Genomic DNA, 17,638 nt, shown 5'->3' with positions numbered 1-17,638 from the left:
GGCGTGGCCCACCACGCCTGGCTCTGCTGTTAGATTTTGAACAACTGCTTTAATAGGGTGGAACAGCAGGTTCCTGGGGAGTGGAGGCCAGACCACACAAGGTAGCTGCAGGCCTTTGCAGACCTCATGAAGTGTTTGCTTCTGGTCTAGCCTTGTGCTGGGTGCTGAGTGGGAAAGGAACAAGAGAGACAACTGTGGTTCTTTTCCTTGAAGACCACAAGACCCCGGGGACAGGAAGGTGGCTGGTTTTTCACCGTGGGGCCACTGCATGGCCCTGGGGTCTCTGAGATCTGACCTAGAACAGCTCCCAGCCCTGTAGCTGGGTGAGCAGAGGGCGGCTGTGTCCTGGGTCTCTGTCTGGGGTTGTGGGCGGGTGTCAATGGGGACATGGGATATCAGATCCTAGGGCTCCCATGCTGACCCCTGTGTCCTTGGCAGATATCCCACCCAGGTACCCGTTCCAAGCCCTGCCACCGCACTACGGGCGGCCCTACCGTTTCCTGCTGCAGCCCACAGCGGCTGCCGACGCTGACGGCCTGGCCCCCGATGTGCCACTCCCGGCTGATGGGCCCGAGCGCCTGGCACTCTCACCCGAAGACAAGCCCATCCGCTTGTCCCCCTCCAAGATCACAGAGCCGCTGCGGGAGGGCCCGGAGGAAGAACCGCTGGCTGAGCGGGAGGTGAAGGCGGAGGTGGAGGACATGGACGAGGGCCCCACAGAGCTGCCGCCTCTGGAGTCGCCGCTGCCACTGCCTGCTGCGGAAGCCATGGCTACCCCCAGCCCTGCAGGGGGTTGTGGAGGTGGCCTGTTGGAGGCACAGGCGCTGAGTGCCACCGGACAGAGCTGCGCGGAGCCCTCCGAGTGTCCAGACTTTGTGGAGGGGCCGGAACCACAGGTGGATTCCCCAGGCCGGACAGAACCCTGCACCACCGCCCTGGACCTGGGGGTGCAGCTGACACCCGAGACGCTGGTGGAGGCCAAGGAGGAGCCGGTGGAGGTGCCTGTGGCGGTGCCCATGGTGGAGGCAGTGCCCGAGGAAGGCCTGGCGCAGGTGGCAGCGAGCGAGTCCCAGCCCACCCTAGAAATGTCAGACTGTGATGTGCCCGCCGGGGAGGGACAGTGCCCGAGCCTGGAGCCCCAAGAGGCCGTGCCTGTACCCGGCAGCACCTGCTTCCTGGAAGAGGCAAGCTCTGACCAGTTCCTGCCCAGTCTGGAGGACCCACTGGCTGGCATGAACGCCCTGGCGGCGGCTGCAGAGCTGCCCCAGGCCAGGCCTCTGCCCTCCCCGGGTGCTACTGGAGCCCAGGCCTTGGAGAAGCTGGAAGCAGCCGAGAGCCTTGTCTTGGAGCAGAGCTTCCTGCATGGCATCACCCTGCTAAGTGAGATCGCAGAGCTGGAGCTGGAGAGGAGGAGCCAAGAGACGGGAGGTGAGAGTGCGCGACCTCTGACTTCTGCAGATTCGTGAATTTTAGTTTTGTGGTGATGGGGTCTTGCTATATTGCCCAGGCTGGAGTGCAGTGGCACAATCTTAGCTCACTGCAGCCTCAAACTCCTGGGCTCAAGTGATCTTCCCTCCCCAGCCTCCCCAGTAGCTTGGGCTACAGGCGTCCACCACCATGCCCAGCTAACTTTTTAAAAAGTTCTTTTTTTTAGAGATGGGGTCTTGCTCTGTTGCCCAGTCTGGTCTCGAACTCCTGGACTCAAGCGATTTTGCCCACCTCGACCTCCCAAAGTGCTGGGATTATAGGTGTGAGTTGCTCGCTGTGCCCGGCCTCTTAAACGTTTTTTTATAAGATTTTTGAATTATGAAAAACCCGGAATGTGGTTTATTCATATTACTTTTTTTAAAAATTGTGGTAAGATACACGTAACAAAATGTTCCATCTCGAGCATTTTTAAGCGTCCTGTTGAGTGGCATGTTAAGTGTGTTTGCACTGTGCAGCCCGTCTGTGGGTTTCCTGGTAGTGAAATTTCTCATTCTATCAATGGTGTGTTTTAACAGAATTTCTTGGGTTGCAAGGAACAGAAACTCTCATTTAAATTGGTTTAGGCAGGAGAGAATTAATTGGCTCTTGGAACTGAAGTCCAGCAGTAATTAGGTAATTTCAGGTATGGCTGGATCTAGGTGTTCAAGCCAAGAAACCAAGTTTTTCTTTTCCTACACAGGCCCTTCCCTAGTCTCTCTCTCTGTGTCCCCGTCTCCTTCCCTCCTTCCCTCTTGCTGTTTGACTTTTCTCTCTGTTGGCCTCATTCAAGGCCAACTTACCATCCTCACTGGGGTAGGGGGTGGTCTGTCAATTCCTCCCAGGTCCCTGGGCCTGCTCAGCAGCCTCCCGAAAGAGGCCACCTCTTTCTTGCTAGCTTTGGCAAAAACACTGAGATTCACTCTCAAGGGCTGACTGCGGTTCATGCTTTGTTTTTTTTTTGTTGTTGTTGTTGTTTTTTTTGAGACATAGTCTCCCTCTATCACCCAGGCTGGTGTGCAGTGGCGTCATCTCGGCTCACTGCAGCCTCCGCCCTCCCGGGTTCAAGTGATTCTCCTACTTCAGCCTCCCAGGTAGCTGGGATTACAGGCATGTGCCACCATGCCTGGCTAATTGTTGTATTTTTAGTAGAGATAGGGTTTCGCCATGTTGGCCAGGCTGGTCTTGAACTCCCGACCTCAAGTGACCCGCCTGCCTTGGCCTCCCAAAGTGCTGGGATTACAGGTGTGAGCCACCGCTCCCAGCCTCGGTTCATGCTTTTTGCGGGCATAAAACTGAGGTCCGGGACATGGGCTGGGCTGATCATACCTGTCCTTTGATCTGGGATGTGTTGCCTCTGGGGTGTAGGGAGGGGAGGGTAGTTCTCAAAGAGAATGGGATGCCTTCAGCAGAAAGGGCACTGAATGCTGGGCCAGACACAGAATGACTGATGTTCAGCATTGAAAACTGGGCCTAGAACTGGTTTGGAGGAAGGGCCGGGGCAACACCCGTTGAAGAGATGATATCCCTGCCAGTGTTTTAGTATATTTCCTCTAGAACACACATACACATATTTACTTCTCAAATTAAGATCTTTTTGTAAATAGTGTTCTGTAACCTGCCCTGCCCTTTTCACTTAAATTTTTTTTTTTTTTTGAGACAGAGTCTCGCTCTGTCACCCAGGCTGGAGTGCAGTGGTGCCATCTCGGCTCACTGCAACTTCTGCCTCCCAGGTTCAAGCGATTTTTCCTGCCTCAGCCTCCTGAGTACCTGGGATTACAGGCACGCACCACCATGCCTGGCTATCTTTTTGTATTTTTAGTGGAGATAGGGTTTCACCATGTTGGCCAGGCTGGTCTCGAACTCCTGACTTCAAGTGATCCGCCCGCCTTGGCCACCCAAAGTGCTGGGATTACAGGCATGAGCCACCGTGCCCGAACATTTTATTTAAAATGTTATTTATTAAACATTTTTCAAAGCTGTGGGTTTTTTTAAGTATTTTTTTTTTTTTTTTTAACAAAACGTAGAGATGGGGTTTCGCCATGTTGGCCAGGCTGATTGCGAACTCCTGAACTCAAGTGATTTTCCCACCTTGGACTCCCAAATTGCTGGGATTATAATTGCTGGGATTATAAGCGTGAGCACCTGGCTTAAAGCTGTGGTTTTTTTAAAAAAATCATTGTTTTAGGGACTGCTCAATTTTTTGCCTGGTGGTGGCCCTGGCTCTTGATGACCCAGTCTTAGATGGTCAGGCATTTTCGTCTGCTTTAAAACAAAAGTTTTTTTGTTTTGTTTTGTTTTTCCTCTGTTGCAAATAACATGATGGTTATCCTTGAAGGAAAAAAAAACTTTGTCCATATCTCTGATTTGCCTCGGATTGTATGCCCAGAGGTAGAACTGTTGGGTCCAAACAAGGCCACGTTTTTCAAGGCTTTCTGACTGTCACGGTCAGATGGCCCTCAAGGAAGCCTGGAGAAGCCACGCTCCCATTGGCCTGTGTGAGCAACGCCCCCCTCCCCACTGGGCGGTGCTTGTCCTAAAGTTCATTGCTGCTTTTCTCTCACTAAAATAGTTCAATAGAAACTTTTTTTGTTTGTTTCTGGGTAGAAGAAAATCAAAATTCCCTTGGTTGGCTGGGCGCGGTGGCACATGCCTGTAATCCCAGCATTTTGGGAGGCTGAGGCGGGTAGATAATCTGAGGTCAGGAGTTCGAGCCAGCCTGGCCAACATGGTGAAACCCCATCTCTACTAAAAATACAAAAATTAGCTGGGCGTGGTGGCCGGCGCCTGTAATCCCAGCTACTCGGAAAATCACTTGAACCCGGGAGGCGGAGGTTGCAGTGAGCCGAGATGGTACCACTGCACTCCAGCCTGGGCAACAAGAGTGGAACTCCATCTCAAAAAAAAAAAAAAAAAAAAAAAAAAAAAAAATTCCCTTGGTCTTCCCACCTGGTACTGTTTTTTTTTTTTATTATTATTATTTGGGACAGAATCTCTCTCTGTTGCCTAGGCTGGAGTGCAGTGGTGTGATCTCCACTCACTGCAACCTCTGCCTCCTGGGTTCAGGTGATTCTGCCTCAGCTTCCCAAGTAGCTGGGATTACAGGCACACGCCACCACATCCAACTAATTTTTGTATTTTTAGTAGAGACGGGGTTTCGCCATGTTGGCCATGCTGATCTTGAACTCCTGGCCTCAAGTGATCCGCCCGCCTCGGCCTCTCAAAGTGCTGGGATTACAAGTGTAAGTCACTGCACTCAGCCCAGAATTCTCCTACGGAGTTAAGGCCCACTGTCATGACTTGAACTTTGACCACCTCTGCAAAAGCCCTGTCTCCCACAGAGGTTACCTTCTGAGGTTACTAGGGGTTAGGACTCTCACATATTAAATTAGTGGGGACACGACTGAACCCATCACCACTGGCCTAGAGGTCACTTGGGTGTCCCTTGCCTGATCAGTTAAGAGCTTAGGGATAATAGGTTTGTGGGAGGCTGAAGGAGGTGACAGAGTCATACCTTGGTCCCCTCCTGGAGAACAGAACAGCCCTCCATCCTTACCTGACATTGTAGACTCTTATGTCTCGCAGGACCTTGAGGTGGGAGTGTGGGGTGGGTGAGACGATTTCAGTCTAACATCAGCCTTTGGGAGCTGATCAGGTTTGCGGCTTTGTGGCCTCAGTTTCCCTAAAGATATAAGAAGAGCGGCCAGCTGCGGTGGCTCACGCCTGGAATCCCAGCACTTTGGGTGGCCAAGGTGGGCGGATCACTTGAGGTCAGGAGTTTGAGACCAGCCTGGCCAACATGGCGAAACCCCATCTCTACTAAAAATACAAAAATTAGCTGGGTGTGGTGACACATACCTGTAATCCCAGCTACTCTGGAGGCTGAGGCAAGAGAATTGCTTGAACCCAGGAGGTGGAGGTTGCAGTGAGCCGAGATTGTCACTGCACTCCAGCCTGGGTGACACAGTGAGATTCCGTCTCACCAAGAAAAAACAACAAAAACGAAAAAAACACAGAAGAAGAGCAAAACAAGCATTCTCAACTAGGGGTGATTTTGTTCCCCCAGGGGATATTGGCAACCGCATTTTTGGTTGTCACAGCTTGGGGGGAGCACTACTGCCATCTAGTGGGTAAAGGCAGGGACTCAGCAAGACACCCTGCAGTGAAGGCAGAGGACAGCCCCCAGCAGAGATGCGAATGAATAGTGAAATGTGAGTAGTGCCAAGGAAGAGACGCTCCCCCTCAGCAGCATCATTAGTCATGTCTGTCTCTGGAACATTGCACATTGCCAATAGAGAATATGGTTTTCGGCTCACCACAGTCTCCGCCTCCCGGGTTCAAGCGACTCTCCTGCCTCAGCCTCCTGAGTAGCTGGCATTATAGGCATGCGCCACTAGGCCTGGCTAATTGTTTGTATTTTTGGTAGAGACAGTGTTTCTCCATGTTGGTCAGGCTGGTCTCGAACTCCTGACCTCAGGTGATCCGCCCGCCTCGGCCTCCCAAAGTGCTGGGATTACAGACGTGAGCCACCACGCCCAGCCAAAAATTGGTTTTTAGATCACAAAGAAAATGTCAGCTGGGCATGGTGGCTCACGTCTGTAATCCCAGTACCTTGGGAGGCCGCGGCTGAAGGATTGCTTGTGCCCAGGAGTTTAAGACCCGCCCGGGCAACATGGCGAGACCCCGTCTGCATTAAAAAAATGAAATGTCCATTGAAAAATTATAATAGAACTCATTTAAATTTGGTAGAGACCAAAGCAAGATCTCTGTGGTTGGAGCACCCTTTGTGGAGGGTAGGGGGAGTATTTATCAGAGAGAGAACTGCACACACCTGGTCATATTCATCACACTGGTGAGGCTTTTCCTGTCACACGTGTCCTAGCTATGTGCCCATGTGCTCCTATTACAAAAAGATACGAGGCCGGACACAGTGGCTCACGCCTGTAATCTCAGCACTTTGGGAGGCTGAGGCAGGAGGATCAGTTGAGCCCAGGAGTTCGAGACCAGCCTGGGAAACATAGCAAGACCCCATCTCTACAAAAAATACAAAAATTAGCCGGGTGTGACGGCATGTGCCTGTGGTCCCAGCTACTCAGGAGGGTGAGGCAGGGTGATTGCTTGAGCCTCGCAGCTTGAGGCTGTGGTGACGTGTGATGGAGAACTCCAGCCTGAAGGACAGAGTGAGACCCTATCTTAAAAAGATAGGAAACAACCTAAATGCCATCAATGGGAGATGACTTAGATGAATCAAAACTCATCAATTCAAGAGTGTTCTAGGCTGCCCTTCCGCCCCGCCCCCCCGCATGATTCTGCGTAAGCTCCTTTGCACGTTTGGCCATTTAAAATTGCTGACATTCTAGTGTTTTTGACCTTTAGAGATGGCAATTTTTATAAGGTCCAAGCTGATAATAAGGAGCTAGATGTTTGCTTTGTGCTAATATGAGAAAAGTCATTAAGCAGAAAAAAAGCAAAATGTGATACAGTATGTATTGATTGAGATCTTTTTTTTTTTTTTTTTTTTCCTGAGACAGTCTCCCTCTGTCACCCAGGCTGGAGTGCAGTGGGGCTATCATGGCTCCCCGCAACCTCTGCCTCCTGGGTTCAAGCGATTCTGGTGCCTCAGCTTCCCAAATAGCTGGGATTACAGGTGGTCACCACCATGCCCAGCTAATTTTTGTATTTTTAGTAGAGAGGGGGTTTTACCATGTTGGCCAGACTGGTTTCAAACTCCTGGCCTCAAGCCATCCACCCGCCTCGGCCTCCCAAAGCGCTGGGATTACTGAGCCACCGTGCCCAGCCTGAGATCGTGTGTGTGTGTGTCTGTGATCGTGTGTGTGTGTGTCTGTGTGTGTGTGTCTGTGTGTGTCTGTGTGTGTGTGTGATCGTGTGTGTGTGTGTGTGTGTGTCTGTGTGTGTGATCGTGTGTGTGTGTGTGTGTGTCTGTGTGTGTGTGTGTGTTACTTTGACACGGGCCCGCTCTGTTGCCCAGGCTGGAGTGCAGTGATGTGACGATGGCTCACTGCAGTCTCAACTTCCTGGGTTCAAGTGACCTTCTTACCTCAGCCTCCCGAGTAGCTGGGACTACAGGCACCCAGTTTATATTTATATTTTATTTAATTTTTTTTTTGAGCTGGAGTCTCGCTCTATTGCCCAGGTTGGAGTGGCTCAATCTCAGCTCACTGCACCTTCTGCCTCCTGAGTTTAAGGAGTTCTTAGGCCTCAACCCCTGAATAGCTGGGACTACAGGTGCTTGTCACCATGCCCAGCTAATTTTTGAATTTTTAGTAGAGACAGGGTTTCACCATGTTGGCCAGACTGGTCTCAAAACTGCTCACCTGAAATTATCCGCCTGCCTTGGCAACCCAAAGTGTTGGGATTACAGGCGTGAGCCACCGCGCCCGGCTTATTTTTATATTTTAAAGGATGCCCGTGGATGTCGTGTGCATTTGAATATGCATAATCATTTCTGGAACTGTCTAGTGGAAACTGCACCCACAGTGGCCTCCCAAGGGAGGGACCTGTGTGTTGGAGGAGGAAGGAAGAGGGCTGTCTTTTTTTTTTTTACACGTTTCTGCTTGGTTTGTGTTTTTCATCCTGGGCTTTTTCCTGATTATAAGAGCCATGCATATTCGCTATGGAAGAATGTATGTACAAATAAGTGGAAGGAGAGCCGTACTGCTGGGAAGAACCCTTCAGCCTTTGGAGGCCCTCCCTCTGGAGCTTTGCCGTGCCTAGCCTGTACTCTGTGAATAGAGCACAGGACCCTGTGCCATGCGTGCTGCCTTCTCTCCTGTTCGATTGATTGATTGATTGATTGAGATGGAGTCTCCGTCTGTCACCCAGGCTGGAGTGCAGTGTCGCCATCTCGGCTCACTGCAAGCTCCGCCTCCCGGGTTCTCACCATTCTCCTGCTTCAGCCTCCCAAGTAGCTGGGGCTACAGGCGCCTGCCACCACACCCGGCTAATTTTTTGTATTTTTTTAGTAGAGATGGGATTTCACCATGTTAGCCAGGATGGTCTCCATCTCCTGACCTCATGATCCGCCCGCCTCGGCCTCCCAAAGTGCTGGAATTACAGGCGTGAGCCACCACGCCTGGCCTATTTATTTGTTTTTGAGATGGAGTCTTGCTCCATCGCTCAGGCTGGCATGCGGTGGTGCAAACTCAGCTCACTGCAACCTCCGCCTCCCAGGTTCAAGCGGTTCTCCCGCCTTAGTCTCCCGAGTAGCTGGGATTCCAGGCGTGTGCCACTACACCCGCCTAGATTTTTGTTATTTTTAGTAGAGGTGGGGTTTCACCATTTCACCATGTTGGTCAGGCTGGTCTTGAACTCCCGACCTCAGGTGATCTGCCCGCCTCAACCACCAAAGTGCTGGGATTACAGGCGTGAGCCACCATGCCTGGACTTCTCCCCGTTCTTGTTTAGAGATGCTCAGGACTTCCGGCATGTCACAAAGGCCTCTGTCCACTCAGCACCTTGGGGGATGGGCACGTGTGGCCTGGGGCCTGCGCTTGCTTTGGGCCTCGGCATCCCCGTTTGGGGTTGGGGAAGGGGTGGCGGCAGCGCCCTGTTACCTGCCTCCTGTCTGCAGGTGCGGAGCGGGCCCTTGTGGCGCGGCCCTCCCTGGAGAGTCTGCTGGCAGCTGGCAGCCACATGCTGAGGGAGGTGCTGGATGGGCCAGTGGTGGACCCGCTCAAGAACCTGCGGCTCCCGCGGGAGCTGAAGCCCAACAAGAAGTACAGCTGGATGCGCAAGAAGGAGGAGCGGGTGAGCAGCTGGCTGCTGCTTCCCTGGGGTCCGCGGGCGGAGGCTGGGTGGGAGGCCCCTCTGTGGAGGTGCCGCACTGCCTGGGGCGTGGCTGGCTTTGGCGCCAGAGAGGCCTGAGCTACATTCAGCTCCTTGTGCTGATGTGCTGTGTGGTCCTAGTCAAGTGGTTGCCCTTCTCGGGGACTCAGTTTACCTGTCTGCTAGCATGTCAGGCGCATCACACAGGTCGCGGTGTGATCCACTGGAAAGAGTATGCCAGGGTCACAGGTAGCTCTGGCCTTAGGTGCCCATGGGGCCTGGGGCTGCAGCATCCCCTTGCTGAGCCTCCGTTTATAAATGACACAGTGGCCCTCACTGATGGAGCTGGTGTCACACGCAAGCACTGTGCTTCAGGCATGCCATCTCATTGAGCACTGCCACAGCCCCGCAGAGCCAGCACAGGGTCCCTTGCGTACGATGAAGCCATGGCTACAGTCAGGAGGTGGCAGCGGTGGGACTCGAGCCCCAGCTCCCAATGCAGTCTCCCCTTCCTCAGGGGCACCTGGGTGGGCGGTGGGCGTCGCTGGGCAGTGGCATCCTCACCCCCTCCTCCTCTCCCGGTTCTTTCCCCAGATGTACGCCATGAAGTCCTCCCTGGAGGACATGGACGCCCTGGAGCTGGACTTCCGGATGCGGCTGGCCGAGGTCCAGCGCCAGTACAAGGAGAAGCAGCGTGAGCTGGTGAAGCTGCAGCGCCGCCGGGACTCCGAGTGAGTGTGCCCCCCGCCCGCCCCGTGGGGCCCCTGCCCCGGCCCACCAGGCCCCCAGGCGCGCAGCAGCCGTCGAGGTGTGCGTGGACCCGGCGCCGTGTGTGCATCGTGTGCCCGTTCTCCGCGCCCCGCCCGCCCCCCAGCGTCACAGCCAAGCGTGTGATTCTTTTTAAGGGACAGGCGCGAGGAACCCCATAGAAGCTTGGCACGCAGAGGCCCTGGCAGGCCGCGGAAACGGACCCACGCCCCGAGCGCCCTGTCGCCCCCCCGCAAGAGAGGGAAGAGCGGCCACAGTAGCGGAAAGTAAGGCTGGCCCCTCGGTGGGTCGGGGACTGGCACACAGCTTGAGGGGAGGAGCCCGGGCCCCACGCAGGGCCTGCCTGGGGGTGCTGGGGGACCTCGCGTCCCTCAGGCTCTGACCTACCTGCAGCAGTGGCCCTCGGGGAGCACGGCCTGTGCTGCCCGGGCCAGGAGGGAGCGAGGCCGGTGCTGAGCCGGGAGGATGGCTCCTGCGACAGATTTTTCCCGTGTCCTAACCCAGCGCTTCACCTGTCTTCCTGCCACGCCTGCCTCCTCACGCCTAGGGCCTAATTCCTCCTCTTTTCCATGCGCCTCCTCCCTGAGGAAGGACCCGCTGGGCTGCCAGCCTTGGCTTGCTGGGATGGGCTATGACCCGGCTGTCACTCGGTCCCCGCCGTGCCGGACCTGCTGGCTTGCCCCCGAGACCAGGGCTGGCCCCTTCTGGCACTTGGGGACAAGCTCCTCCTCCTCGGGCGGCGGTCGCAGCCTTGTGGGGCACCTGTGTGGGTCTTTCTGAACGCCAGCTGGAATGAGAGCTTTTCCCGCAGGGCGAGGCGTGCACAGAAAAGATGCTTCGTCCTTCCCTCGGTGTCTGTAGCACGAGCGGAAAGGGGCCCGTCAAGGAAAGGGGTCGGAGTGTTCGGAGCCTGGGACAGGAGGATGGGGTAGACGCTAGGCGGCTCAAGACCTGCCCTGAGGAAGCAGAAGGAGCCTGGGGGGGCCTTCGGAGGGTACAGGAGAGGCAGTGGGAAAGCCGCCGTTCTTCTCAGGATAAAACAGCCCCCAGGTCTTGCATTTAACATCCTTGGATGTTTCTGACCCAAGAGAGGATGGAGAGAGGTAGAAATCTCCCTCACCAGCCGCAGCAGGGGCAGGGAGAGTTTCCCGGAGAAGAGGGCAGGAGGCTGCGGCCACCAGCAGCGTGGTGGTCAGGGGTGTGGCCTGCACTGGTTAAATTTCCCGTTCTTGAGTCCCAGCACCACCCCTTAGTGTGACTGACCTCAGGCCAGGTGTTAGCTTTTCTGAGCCTGTTTTCTCATCTATAAAAAAAAATAAGTACACAGGTTGGCCACGGTGGCTCACGCCTGTAAGCCTGGCACTTTAGGAGGCCGAGGCAGGTGGATCACTTGAGGTCAGGAGTTTGAGACCAGCCTGGGCAACATGGAGAAACCCCTTCTTTACTAAAAATACAAAAATTAGCCAGGCGTGGTGTGTGCCTGGAGGCTAAGGTGGGAGAATTGCTTGAACCTGGGAGGCAGAGGTTGCAGTGAGCTGAAATCGAGCCATTGCACTGCATCCTGGCAACAGAGTGAGACTCCATCTAAAAATAAATAAATAAATAAAATACAGCAGCACCAAACGTTTGTGGCCAAAATATAAAGCCACTAACACAGTGCAAGATACACAGTGAGTGAGTGCCAAGTACAGATCGGCTGTTTTGATCACCTGTGAAGTTTCAGCTTAAAGCAAGCAAGTGGGGCTTCTAAGCCATGTCTGTGTCCCCACTGCCACTGCGCACAGGATTCCGGAGACCAGCCTTCGTTTTTTTTTTTTTCCCTTGCTGGAAAAGACGGACTGGAATCCTTCTTCGTGTAAACTTGTGTTCTAAACTCCCCCTGCCATCCTGGTGGATTTCCTTGGCGTTTCTGATCTTTGTTCTTGGCACAATTTGGTAAATAGGTACCTGACCGCACAGAGATGTGTGTGTGTGAGAGTGTACGCGTAAAAGCGCACAAGAAAGAAAATGCTTTTTTTCTTCTTTCACCTTAAACTCTCATTCTGCCTCATTCACAAATATCCCAGAATTCCAGCACTGTTGTGTTACAAGATCCATCTCCCCACGCCCGTCACTCTGCCATCATTGTCCGCGCTCAGGGTCCAGAGCCCAACCCTTCAGGGCCATGAGGGTGGACCCCAGCCTGCGAGTCTTGTCTGGCGAGGGTGCTGACCGGCAGTGTGTCTGCGTTTCAGGCTGAGCAGCAAGTCTCTGCTGACATCAGATGATTATGAGCTGGGAGCAGGGATAAGAAAGAGACACAAGGGGTCTGAGGAGGAACACGATGCCCTCATTGGAATGGGGAAAGCCAGGGGGAGGAACCAGACTTGGGATGAACATGAAGCCTCGTCCGACTTCATCAGTCAGGTGAGTAACCCAGTCTTCCAGGTGTGTGAGATCTTTCAGGAATTCACGCTCCCTTTGCAGGCCCCTTGTTCCTGTACAGAAACCTTAGAAGTGGTTGTCTTTAGTGCCGGAATGACTCTTCTCCAATCTTCCTTATTGTACAGAGGGGGAGATTAAGGCCCAGAGGAGGTCAGAGACCTACCGACGTAACACAGCCTGAGAGACGGGAGGCCTAAAAGCTATCTCCCTGTGTGTGCTGCATGACCCTTTGCTAAAGCCAAGGAGACACACAAGTTCTTAAACAAATAATACAATTGCTCTGTTGTTTAATGGTGTAATTGTTTAATGAGCAGCTTTGCCATTCTGTAGTTCTAAGAAACAAAGGCTTGGTGCCATGGTAATTTCCTCTCTCAACTCTCCAGGGGTAATGGGCTGAGAGCCAACTCGATTCTTCTTCTTTCTTCAGAACATTAAAATCATCCACTTAAGGTGGCTTTTTGTAAATACTAATGTACCTTGTCATCCCTCCCCATAAAGTCCAGTGCAAAGGGGTAGTGTTTTTTTTTGTTTGTTTTTGAGACAGTCGCTCAGTCACCCAGGTTGGAGTGTCGTGGCACGATCTCGGCTCACTGCAACGTCCGCCTCCCAGGTTCAAGCGATTCTCCTGCCTCAGCCTCCCAAGTAGCTGGGATTACAGGTGCCCACCACCACGTCCGGCTAATTTTTGTATTTTTAGTTGAGATGGGGCTTCACCATCTTGGCCAGGCTGGCCTCGAACTCCTGACCTCAGGTGATCCGCCTACCTCAGCCTCCCAAAGTGCTGGGATTCCAGGTGTGAGCCACTGCACCCAGCTGAGGGGTATTTTGGTTGACTTGGCTGAGAGGGGCAGGCTCATGGAGGGAGACGGGGTCTAGGAGGAGAAAGATTGCCAGTGTTACACCAGATCGTTTTTACTTTCAAATTGTGGTGAGGGATGCTTTTGTTTTAATTGACACCATCCCAGCTTTTTTCTTCCTTAAGAAATGTCACCTGATTAAAGAAAATCGAGATAAAATGTTCAAACCTGGGGCATTAATGGCTTTGAAACTGCATGTTTCGCTTCAACAAATGACTACAGCTGACGATAGACATGCAGGCAGGAATTTAATCTGTGAAATCTCTAATGGTTCTTTCTGCTTCAGGCATCCAAGGAACACTTGAGGCATTTTTTTTGGCAGCTTCGGCCCCTTTAGTTGAACGAACTGGTTTGGAGTGTGCACTAGTCTTTGTCAGCTGCTGTAGGTGGCTGAGATAGGCATATCAGCTGCGCTTCAATCTGGGTTTTTGATCTTGATTCCTTTCCTCCTCCCTTAATCCGGCTGCCTTCTCCAGGCCATCGGCAGCAGCACTTGGTTGAAGTGCTTCCTTAGGAGGCACCAAGCAGTGCCACGGAAAGCCAGGGCCAGCCATCAATGTAACCACAGCACCAGCTATTTAATAAGTGGTTACCTTGTACCAGACATTGTGGTCACTGCATACCTTATCTGAGTTCATCTTCAGAAACACCCTGCCGATACCCAGACACAAGTACCCCCATTTTACAGAGTTAGTTACACATTGAAGCTGGCCAGTCGTGGTGGCTCTCGCCTGGAATCCCAGCACTTTGGGAGGCTGAGGTGGGAGAATGGCTTGAGCCTAAAAGTTTGAGACCAGCCTGGGCAACATGGTGAAACCCCATCTCTACAAAAATAAAAATAATAAAAATTAGCCAGGAGTGGTGGCACATGCCTGTATTCCCAGCTACCAGAAAAGCTGAGGCGGGAGGGTCACAGAGCCCAGAGGTCGAGGCTGCAGTGACTTGCGACTCCCAGCTAGTCGGGAGCCTGAGGCAGGAGAAATGCTTGGACCTGGGAGGTGGAGGTTGCAGTGAGCCTAGATCGCGCCACTGAGCCCCAGGCTGGGCAACAGAGCGAGACTCCGTCTCTAAAAAAAAAAATATATATATATATATATATATATATGCATGCTAAGAGGAGTTAAATCACAGAGGCAGGGGAAGGATTGGAGCCCAGGCTGGGCAGAGCATGGGCACTGAAACCCACTACACTTGTTTTGTCAAATCTTTTAACCCATGACCCACCTTCCCTCTCCAGCTAAAGATTAAGAAGAAGAAGATGGCCAGTGACCAGGAGCAGTTGGCAAGCAAGCTCGACAAGGCCCTCTCCCTCACCAAGCAGGACAAGTTGAAGTCGCCCTTCAAGTTTTCGGACAGTGCTGGGGGGAAATCGAAAACTAGCGGGGGCTGCGGCAGGTACTTGACGCCTTACGACAGCCTGCTGGGGAAGGACAGGAAGGCGCTGGCCAAGGGCCTCGGCCTGTCTCTGAAATCCTCCAGAGAAGGTAAACACAAAAGGGCCGCCACAGCCAGGAAGATGGAGGTGGGGTTCAAGGCCAGAGGCCAGCCCAAGTCGGCCCATTCCCCGTTTGCCTCGGAAGTGAGCAGCTACTCTTACAGTAAGTAGCGTATGCCGCGCCACCTCTGGTCCGCTGCTTCTCTCCTTTTTCCCCTCTTCTCTCCACCGTTCTCCTTCCTTCTCTCTGTCTGGGGCGCACTAAAGTGCCTGGGCTTGGCATGGCCTCCAAGCCGGAAGTGAGGAGGAGGCCGCCTGAAGCAGATATGCCTGTGACTGGCGGGTGTGATGGCGGGCAGGTGCCTGTGATTGGTGGGCGCCCGTGATTGGCGGTTGGGAGCCGACGTCCGCCGGCCCTCTCTTGCCCGCCCTCCGCTTGCCTACCGGATGTCAGGCACGGATGCTGTTTGGCCTAGAGAGGCCTGGAGCGCGACTGCTCTTGAGGGTCCTAGAGGTGACTGGACTCCCCTACCCACAGGAGGCATGCTGTCTGTTGCGGACCACGGCTTTGTCGCGAAGTGTTGGCGGAAACAGTGTTTATGGAGCGCCCACCAAGCTCGGCTCTGGATGCGGGGTTCATTGGCGTTATTGTGTCTGTGGCAGCTCTGACAGTGGTACCCCCATGTTGTTGCTGGGGATGATGTGGCCCGAGAGCCAGAGGGGAGTGTGTGCGCTCGGGTGTGGAGAGGTGACTCGGGGTTAAACCTGGTTCGGCCCGACCCACCTACCCACTGGAACCTGCCGCCATCATGGCTGTGTCCCACTATTGAGTTTTTTTTTTTTTTTTTTTTTTTTAATTTAGACGGAGTCTCACCCTGTCGTCCAGGCTGGAGTGCAGTGGTGCGATCTTGGCTCACTGCAACTTCCACCTCCTGGGTTCAAGCGATTATTCCCTTGGCTGGGCCTCCCGAGTAGCTGGGACTACAGGCATGTGCCACCACGCCCAGCTAATTTTGTATTTTTAGTAGAGACGGGGTTTTGCCATGTTGGCCAGGCTGGTCCCGAACTCCTGACCTCAGGTGATGCACCTGCCTCGGCCTCCAAAGTGCTGGGATTACAGGCGCGTGAGCTACTGCGCCGTGCGTTTTTTGAGACAGAGTCTCTTTTTACTGCCTAGGCTGGAGTGCAGTGGGGCCATCATAACTCACTGCAGCCTCGAGCTCCTGGGCTCAAGTGATCCTCCTGCCTTAGCCCCCCGAGTAGCTGGGACTAGGTGAGCACCACCACACCTGGCTAATTTTTAAAATTTTTTGTAGAGACAGGGTCTTGCAGTGTTTCCCAGGCTGGTGCCTGGGCTCAAGCAATGCTCTCCTCTGAAACTCCTGAGTATCTGGGACTACAGCTGTGTACCACCACGCAAAGCTAATTTACTTTTATTTTCGTAGAGATGGGGTCTCCCTGTTTTCCAGGCTAGTCTGGAACTCCTGGCCTTAAGCAAGCCTCCCACTTTAGCCTCCCGAATAGCTGGGACCATAGGCGCACACTACTACTATTTTTATTGTTATAGAGGCTGAGTCTTGCTATGTTGCCAATGCTGGTCTTAAACTCCTGGGATCAAGAGATCCTCCTGCCTCAGCCTCGCAAAGTGCTCGGATTACAGGCGTGAGCTGCCTTGCCTAGCTGCTATTGAGCTCTTGAAATGGAGCAGTCCTGGTAGGACTGAAGAATGGAGTTTTATCTCATTTAACAAGAGACTGCCACATTGGAGTGTCCTCATGGTCATGGCCTCTTGTGGCCCAGAGCCTGCTGCCTGGCAGGTAGTGGGTACTTGCTCAGTATTTGTGGACAGAGCACCTCATGCCCAGGGTGGACAGGTGCTAAGTTTGTGGCTAGCTGCAGGGAGGCCAGAAGGAGGGAGCTTCCTGGGTTCTGGCCCGTGTCAGTGTCAGTGGTGTTTGTTCTGGGAATCCCCAGGCCCTGGGGTGGGTGGAGAGCTTTTGCATTGGCAACTGCCTGGTTCTGTGTGTCTAGGGCTTTTGATTGGCTCTGGCCAGTTCATGGGCGGAGAAGGGGGAGTTTGAATGTCAAGGGCAAAAAGTGGACGTGTTTATTGATACAGTAAAGGCATGTTTTCTTAAGAAAATAAAAAGTGTTTATGGACTCAGAGTTAAGATATCGTCACCTGCTTTATGGGGTCGTTGGGGGCCTTAAGTGAGCTCACGTGGGCAGAGAGCTGAACGTGGCACCTGGCACGGAATTAAGCTGCTGGCTTTTTCGGGGTGCATGTGTTTTGTCTGTCCTAGGCTAGCAGGTCACCAGGACTGATGCTCCCTATGGGTGCGAGTTAAGCAGCTGGCTCATGCCTTCTGTGCTGAGGACATATGAGAGTGTCATGGCTTCCGTGCTTCTTTGACTGGGATGGGTGTGATCAGAGCAGTACAGCCCAGGCTCCTGGCCAGTGTGTGGGCACAAGCAGGGAGAGACAGTGCCAGAGACTCATCACTCTGAGGGGGAAGGGAGGGGCTTTCTTTTGCTCTCTCAATCTCTGCTCATTTTGGAAAAGTGAAGGGGGTTCAGGGAAGTCGGGGGAGATTGCTGTTCTTTTGATCTTCTGAGGGATTGGGGTCTGTGGATGCAGTCTGGGTGGTAGCTGAAAGAATTCCCCACTTTCAGGTGGATGTAGATGGGGTGGAGCTGGAGGTCAGAGATGAGCTCTGTCTCTGAGGTCTCTGGGGTGCTCCGAGCTGGTGTGTTCACTCTTGATGCGTGTGAGGGAATGTCCGTTTTATTTATTTATTTATTATTACTATTATTATTATTATTTTGAGATGGAGTTTTGCTCTTTTTGCCCAGGAGGAGTGCAGTGGCATGATCTCGGCTCACTGCAACCTCCGCCTCTCAGGTT

The 17,638-nt window shown here is 53.3% G+C and overlaps 1 protein-coding gene across 9 annotated transcripts in view; it reads left to right on the top strand.

Annotated features, from left to right (window-relative positions):
• TNRC18 (trinucleotide repeat containing 18) overlaps window positions 1-17,638 on the top strand; it is a 116,764-nt gene that overhangs the window by 51,922 nt on the left and 47,204 nt on the right. For 8 of the 9 annotated variants that reach the window (XM_054496079.2, XM_054496076.2, XM_054496077.2 and 5 more), the window contains 6 exons: window positions 439-1,428; window positions 9,056-9,231; window positions 9,844-9,980; window positions 10,155-10,283; window positions 12,252-12,423; window positions 14,536-14,896. In XM_054496079.2, the coding sequence (XP_054352054.1) occupies window positions 439-1,428; window positions 9,056-9,231; window positions 9,844-9,980; window positions 10,155-10,283; window positions 12,252-12,423; window positions 14,536-14,896 (1,965 nt within the window). The remainder of the gene's footprint in view (window positions 1-438; window positions 1,429-9,055; window positions 9,232-9,843; window positions 9,981-10,154; window positions 10,284-12,251; window positions 12,424-14,535; window positions 14,897-17,638) is intronic. The other variant, XM_054496078.2, reaches the window with a different exon arrangement.

The sequence above is a fragment of the Pongo pygmaeus genome, chromosome 6, assembly GCF_028885625.2.
Source record: "Pongo pygmaeus isolate AG05252 chromosome 6, NHGRI_mPonPyg2-v2.0_pri, whole genome shotgun sequence".
NCBI lineage: Eukaryota > Metazoa > Chordata > Mammalia > Primates > Hominidae > Pongo > Pongo pygmaeus.
The sequence above is the reverse complement of the archived record's forward strand: the minus strand, read 5'-3'. Positions and strand labels throughout refer to the sequence as shown.